At 40.3% G+C, this 7432-nt stretch overlaps 1 protein-coding gene across 4 annotated transcripts in view; it reads left to right on the top strand.

Moving 5' to 3' along the window:
- Positions 1-346: 346 nt before the first annotated feature.
- LOC111523528 (zinc finger protein 25) overlaps positions 347-7432 on the top strand; it is a 28054-nt gene continuing 20968 nt past the window's right edge. Inside the window, exons 1-2 of one of the 4 annotated variants that reach the window (XM_023188194.1) lie at positions 347-496; positions 5589-5688. In XM_023188194.1, the coding sequence (XP_023043962.1) occupies positions 5674-5688 (15 nt within the window). In that variant the 5' untranslated portion in view covers positions 347-496; positions 5589-5673. Of the gene's footprint in view, positions 497-799; positions 932-955; positions 1080-5588; positions 5689-7432 lie in introns of those variants that run through there. The other 3 variants (XM_023188195.2, XM_023188196.2, XM_023188197.2) reach the window with 3 other exon arrangements.

Below are 7432 nucleotides of genomic sequence, written 5' to 3'. Positions count from 1 at the left end.
TGCACAATTGTGAAAGCTAGCATTCCTAAGAGGAAGCGGTTACACGGCATCATCCTTCATTACTCCATGTACTTTTGTACCCACGGAGTTCAATCACTTTAACAAAACTGCCCATCAGTGTTCCTTGGGGTACCTCACGGTGGCCTTCTGTCTTCAAGCCTGGACGTGCGAAGCTGCAGCTCTGCCGCCATCACTGAGCAAAGCCAGCGCCCGCTCCAAGAAACCCGACCTCAACACTCAGGACTCTGGAGGAGGCTGCGCCTCACGACGTCATCCAAGATGGAGTTGCAGCCGGGCCTTCTGGGAAGCGTAGTTCTGGAGTAGGGCTCGGGAAACGTTCTGCGCATGTGCAGTGTCGTCTCCTTTCTGGCGTTGGCGTTTTTGTCTTATGCCCTAGGGTGGGGAGAGGACTCCGGTGCTTCCGGGTCTCGGCTGGGCCGCAAAGGGCGGGGCCTGGGCCCGGCGCTGGCCAGGAGCAGAGGCCGAGACCCTGCAGGTGTGTCGAAGGCTTTTGCGGGCGGGCAGGGCCTGGGAGGCGGGGTCTCGAGCCTGTAAGCCGCCTCCTGGCCCCGGAGCGGCCTCCGCGGAGGGTCCCGGGTGGGAGCGGCCTGGCGGGGAGGTTGGCCATCTGCGCTGGCGCTCCTGCCCGGAATGGTGTTTGCACGACCTGCTTGAGGGGCAGCCAGAGACGGCCTGCGGTGGCCGGGCAGCGGGCGCCCGGAGTAGCCACATTGTGTGACGTGACCGGAGCTGCCACGTCAGGCACGCTGGCCGCTGCAGACGCGGCGCACGAAAGCCACAGGGACATGGGCTCCGGTCCAGCCTCTGTATGTGGTCCCACTGCGGCTGGACGCCCATTTGGCAAATGATGGGGGCCTTTGGGTACTGAATAGGGTAGTAGATGTAAAGTATGATACAGGACTCAATAAAGGTGAGCTGCTTCTATTATTACAAGACATGTTGTTTTTATTATTGGCTCATGTAATCATCGTAACCATCCTTTCGACTTAACCACCTCCATTTAAATGTGACTACTAAAGATTCCGAGAGATAAATTATTTTACCCACAGTATTAGCAGGTGGGTTGTAAATCCTCACTTTTTCCTCTGAATTCATGCGCCTTCCCACACCAAAATCCAGTCTTGGCTTGTATTTAGCACAACATTTGTCCCTTGAGCACCACCAGAACGTAGCTGTGGAGTGTACTTGAACCCACCCTTAACCACGTAGTGTTGTGTTTCCAAAAATGCTTGGGGGAATCTTCAGAGCCCTTGAGTCAAAAGGTTAATTATTTAAGGCCTTCCTGCATCCTCCAACCTTAGTCTCTTCTCAGAGGACTGTGAAACTTGTAAATTGAAACCACAATTTGAGGGCTCAATTTTGGATTTTACTGGAGAAGCTGGGAATCCCATCCAGCCCAGGGGCTGGTTTCTAAAGACAGGAAATGGGACAAAGAATTTTTTTAAATATGAAAACTGCAGTTCGTCAGTTCCCCCATTTTATGGTGGTGATATGATAATGCCTCTCATTGGCTGATAACTGGAAGTGGTTTTTGCTGCTTATTTTAGTTTTTTTTTTTTTTTTTTTTTTTTTTTTTGGTACATAATATACATATTTGTGGGGTACGTGTGATATTTTGATATATGCATACAATGTGTCATGATAAAATCAGGGTAATTATAATATCCACCACCTCATTTATCATTTCTTTGTGTTGTGAATATTCCAAATCTTGTAGCTATTCTGATATACACAATAAATTATTGTTAACACTTATCACCGTACTGTGCTATTGAACACTAGGACTTACTCCTTCTACCTAACAGTATTTTTGTACCCATTAACCAACCTCTCTTCATTCCTCACTCCCTGCTTCCCTTCGTAGCCTCTGGTAACCAACATTCTACTTTCTACCTTCATGAGATCAACTATTTTAGCTCCTGCGTATGAGTGAGAACATTATATTTGTCTTTCTGTGCCTGGCTTATTTCATGTAACATAATGTCCTCCAGTTCCATCTTTGTTGCTGCAATGACAAAATTTCCTTCTTTTTATGGCTGAATAATACTCCATTGTGTATATATACCACAATTTTCATTATCTATTCATGCATTGATGGGTACTTAGGTTGATTCTATACCTTGAGTATTGTGAGTAGTGCTGCGATAAAAATGGGAGTGCAGAGATCTCTTCAATATACTGATTTCCTTTCTTTTGGATATATACATAGCAGTGAGATTGCTGGATCATATGGTAATTCTGTTCTTAATTTTTTGAGGAACATCCATACTGTTTTCCACAGAGGCTGTACTAGTTTACATTGCCACCAAGAGTGTATGAGGGTTCTCCTTTCTCCATGTCCCAGCATTTGGTTTTTGGGTTTTTTTTTTTTTTTTTGCCTTTTTAATAATAGCTGTTTTAAGAGGTAAAATGATATCCCATTATGGTTTTGATTTGCATTTGTCTGATGATTAGTGATGTTGAACATTTTATCATATACCTATTGGCCATTTGTATGTCTTCTATTGTGAAATGTCTGTTCAGATCATTTGCTCAATTTTTTTAAATCACATTTTTTGTTTTCTGGTGTTGAGTTCCTTATATATTCTGGTTATTAATTCCTTGTCAGATGGGTAGTTTGCAAATCTTTTCTCCTATTCTTTAGGTGTCTTTTCACCGCGATTGCTTACTTTGCTGTGCCAAAGCTTTTTAGTTTGATGTAATCCCATTTGTCTATTTTTGTCTTTGTTGCTTGTGCTTTTGAGGTCTTACCAAAAAATTTTTGTCCAGAACAGTGTTCTGAAGCATTTCCAAATGTTTTCTTCAAGTAGTTTCATAGTTTCAGGTCATACATTTAAGTCTTTAATCCACTATCATTTGATTTTTGCATATGATTAGAGACAGGGATCTAGTTTCATTCTTCTGCATATGGATATCCAGTTTTCTCAGCACCATTTATTGAAGAAACTGTCATTTCTCCAATGTATGTTCTTGGCGCCTTTGTCAAAAATGAAATTGGCTATAAATGCATGTATTTATTTCTCAATTCTCTTTTCCATTGGTCTGTGTGTCTCTTTTTATGTCAGTAACCTACTGTTTTGTTTATGTAGCTTTATAGTATATTTTGAAGTCTGGTAGTGCAATGCCTCCAGCTTTGTTCTTTTTGCACAAAATTGTTTTGGCTATTTGGGGTCTTTGGTGGTTCCATATAAATTTTAGGATTTTTTTTTCCTATTTCTGTGAAGAATGTCATTGGTATTTAGATATGGATTGCATTGAATCTGTAGACTGCTTTTAGTACTATGGACACTTTAACAATATTAATTCTGCCAGTCCATGAGCATGGGATATTTTTCCATTTTAATATAATTCATCAATGTTTTATACTCTTTTTGAGACAAGATCTCAGTTTGGTGCAATCTTGGCTCACTGCAGCTCTGCCTCCCAGGTTCAAGTGATTCTCCTGCCTCAGCCTCCTGAGTAACTGGAATTACAGGAGTGAGCCACCACACCTGTCTAATTTTTTTTGTATTTTTAGTGGAGACAGGGTTTTGCCATGTTGGCCAGTCTGATTTTAAACTCCTGACCTCGGTGATCCACCTGCCTCCACCTCCCAACGTGTTGGGATTACAGGTGTCAGTCACAGTGCCCAGCCTGTTTTATACTTTTAATTATAGTATTAAATTATATATTATATTTTATATATGAAAATATATATTATATTTTAATTATAGTATAAAATTAAATTAAAATTTAATTTTAATTTTATACTTTTACTTTTTTGTTAAATTTATTCCTAGGTATTGGAGTTTCTTTGGTAGCTATTGCTTTCTTGATTTCGTTTTCAGATTGTTCACTGTTGGTGTATGGAAATGCTGCTTTTTCTTTTTTTTTTTTTTTTGAGATGGGGTTTTGCTCTTGTTAACTAGGCTGGAGTGCAATGGCATGATCTTGGCTCACTGCAACCTCCGCCTCCTGGGTTCAAGCAATTCTCCTGCCTCAGCCTCCTGAGTAGCTGGGATTATAGGCATGTACCACCACACCTGGCTAATTTTGTACTTTTAGTAGAGACTGGTTTTCTCCTTGTTGGTCAGGCTGGTCTCGAACTCCCGACCTCGGGTGATTCACCCACCTTGGCCTCCCAAAATGCTGGGATTACAGGCATGAGCCACCGCGCCTGGCCTGCTACTGATTTTTTAATGTTGATTTCGTATCCTGCAACTTTACTGAATTCATGTGTCAGTTCTACCAGTGTTTTTGGTGGAGTCTTTATGTTTTTCTAAATATAGGGTCATGTCATCTGTGAACAAAGATAATTTGATTTTTCCTTTCCAATTTGGGTGCCCTGTATGATTTCTGCTGCTTATGACAAGGACCTTAGGATTATGACATGTAGTTGCCTTTTGCTACATATATATGAAGTGCTTGTTTGAGAATTGTGATGCCTAACTGTTATTTTAGAAGCTAGATTTGTGTCACTGTCAGCAGATTAGATTCTCAAGTCAGAGTTTATCAGGGCCTAATTAAATTTTGCCTTAGGCCCAGCCCAAGTTTTGAGGGTACAGTGCATTGCAGGTACTGTCTGTTTTGGTGATCCTGGGTGAAGACTTACAGAATCAGAATGGTACATGAAGGGTTGTTCAAGATTATCTAATTCCTACTCATTTTAAAGCCAAAAGTATTAAAACTAAGGCAATCACTAAGTTTATTAATAGCAGAGCCTAGCGTAGGACTGAGTCTTTAAGTTCATTATGTCATATTTACATCAAAAGAAGTTTCTTGGAGAAGTAGTTTTTGAGAAACTGCAATTTGGGAAGAAGAAATGTCTTATTTTTGAGAACTTTGAAAAGACTTTCTAACCTTGGGTTTATAATAGAAAAAAATGCTTATGATATATAGCTTAATTACCTTTTATGTACCAATAAATATATCTCTTCAACATCATTTCTAGTGTCAGCAAAGGGCTCCATACTTTGGATATATTATACATGTTATTTAATCAGTCATGATTGGATATTTAAGTTTTTTCTTTTGTGTTATTCAGAAAACAGAAACATAATTTTCTTTTTTTTTTTTTTTTTTTTTTTTTTGAGATGGAGTCTCACTCTGTCTTCCGGGCTGGAGTGCAGTGGCCGGATCTCAGCTCACTGTAAGCTCCGCCTCCCGGGTTTACGCCATTCTCCCGCCTCAGCCTCCAGAGTAGGGAGTAGCTGGGACTACAGGCGCCTGCCACGTCGCCCGGCTAGTTTTTTGTATTTTTTAGTAGAGACGGGGTTTCACAGTGTTAGCCAGGATGGTCTCGATCTCCTGACCTCGTGATCCGCCCGTCTCGGCCTCCCAAAGTGCTGGGATTACAGGCTTGAGCCACCGCGCCCGGCCAGAAACATAATTTTCAAAACAGTCAGTAGGAAAGAAATGTGTAGATTCATTCAAAAATGTCCCAGGCTCATCAAGATTAATATCAGAGTCAGAAGTGGACAGGTGGATGCTACTTCATCATGGTCCTTACTATGCTTTCTAATGGGTCAAAGATACACTTTCTCAAAGGTATATGTTTTACTAAAATGTTGTATGGAAATTTCTCACAGGTGATTCCTGGGGCTGCCAGATAAGGTCCCTTATGATTTCTGCTCTGGCTTTGTAGTTTTCAGCCTTTCCCAAGAGCAACAGAAAATGAACAAGATCCAGGTGAGTCATTTGTTTAGCCCTTACTTTGTTTCACTGCGTGTCTGTGTGTGTTTAATGAGTTTTACGAACGAGAGCCCATATACTAAATTAGAAACGTAGAAATAGTTAAAAATCACCTTCAGGCAAAATACTATTAGAATAAAACAGCAATTCTTGAAATGTAGTCTGCAGATCCCTGGGAGCTCCAAGACCTTCTCAAGGGGTCTATGAGGTTGAGACTCAGAGTGCTAAGATGTAGATTGCCTTTTACACTGTTGATACTTGCACTGATGGCATGAAAGCAATGCTAAATAGGTTATTGCCTGTTTGGCATAAAGTAGACAATGGCATTGATACTAACAAATGTGATTTTTTTTTTTAAGATGGAATCTAGCTCTGTTGCCCAAGCTGGAGTGCAGTGGCATAATCTCAGCTCACTGTAGCCCATCTCCCAGGTTCAAGTGATTCTCCTGCCTCAGCCTCACGAGTAGCTGGGATTACAGGCACCTGCCACCACACCGTGCTAATTTTTGTATTTTTAGTAGAGAAGGGGTTTCCCCATGTTGGCCAGGCTGGTCTCAAATTCTTGACCTCAAATGATCCTCCCAATTTAGCCTCCCAAGGTGCTGGGATTACAGGCATGAGCTACTGTGCCAGGCCATAAATGTGATTTTAAAAATATACCTTATAACAATGTGTCAGCATTTGAGTAATATTTCTGAGGTGTATGTTCAGAGACAAACTCAAGCAATTTAGGAGGACAAAGTGATACAGAGAAGTGAGGAACGAGTTGTAGGTTGATTGGGACAATATTACCCTAAAAGACAATATTTGAGGAAAGTCTGGAATTAAATGAGATAGAGAGTCAAGTAGAAATCTGAGGGAGCAGCATTGTGGGTAAGAAAAACAGCAATACAGACACCCCAAAGCATGTTCCAGAAACAGTATGTAGGATATTGAAGCTAGAGAGATATGACTTAGGGAAAGAATGGTAAGAGGTAACATCAGAAAGGTAGAGGAAGCTAGAATATGTATGGCCCTTGTAGGCTGTAGAAAACAATGAATTTCGTTTTTTTGTTTTTTTGTGGGTTTTTTTGCTCATTTAAAAATCACCTTTTATATAATCAAAGGAATGTACATAATGAAACCTGACCTTAGAGGGGAAAGAATTTAGCTATTCAATAATAAGGATGGTATAAGCTATAGATTTTATATAAATGCCTTTTATCAGATGAAGGAAGTTCCCTTCTTTTCCTAGTTTGTTCAGAATTTTTATCATGAATGGATCTTGAACTTTGTCAAATGTTCTTTTCCTTTTTCTGGGATAATCATGTTGTTTTCTTTTTTAGTTTGTTAGTGTAGTGAACAACATTGATTGATGTTCAAATGTGGAATCAAACTTGCATTGCCAGGAAAGTTGGTCATAACATGTATATTTTTATATATTGCTGAATTAGATTTCCTAACATTTTGTTGAAGATTTTTGCATCTATCACCATTAAGAATATTGATCAGTGATCAGTATACTAGTAAATGTTTAATAATCAGATTTTAGGGGTTGGGAAAGAAATCTGGTTTATACTGTTTACCAGTTTCTGTGGTATAAATACTCCCACCATACAAAATTTCAAGCTATAACATGCCAGCCAGTTCCTGAAAACTAGCTCTTCTGAGCTGATACAAACTGGTGCCAGCAACCACTGTAGTTGTCATTTCTGGTAATGTTATTGTTAGATTTGAGCCTCAGGGTCATGTGAGCCTTATA

The sequence above is a fragment of the Piliocolobus tephrosceles genome, chromosome 9 (genome assembly GCF_002776525.5).
Source record: "Piliocolobus tephrosceles isolate RC106 chromosome 9, ASM277652v3, whole genome shotgun sequence".
In the NCBI taxonomy this organism is placed as follows: Eukaryota; Metazoa; Chordata; class Mammalia; order Primates; family Cercopithecidae; genus Piliocolobus; species Piliocolobus tephrosceles.
This window is presented reverse-complemented; position numbering and strand designations above follow the sequence as displayed.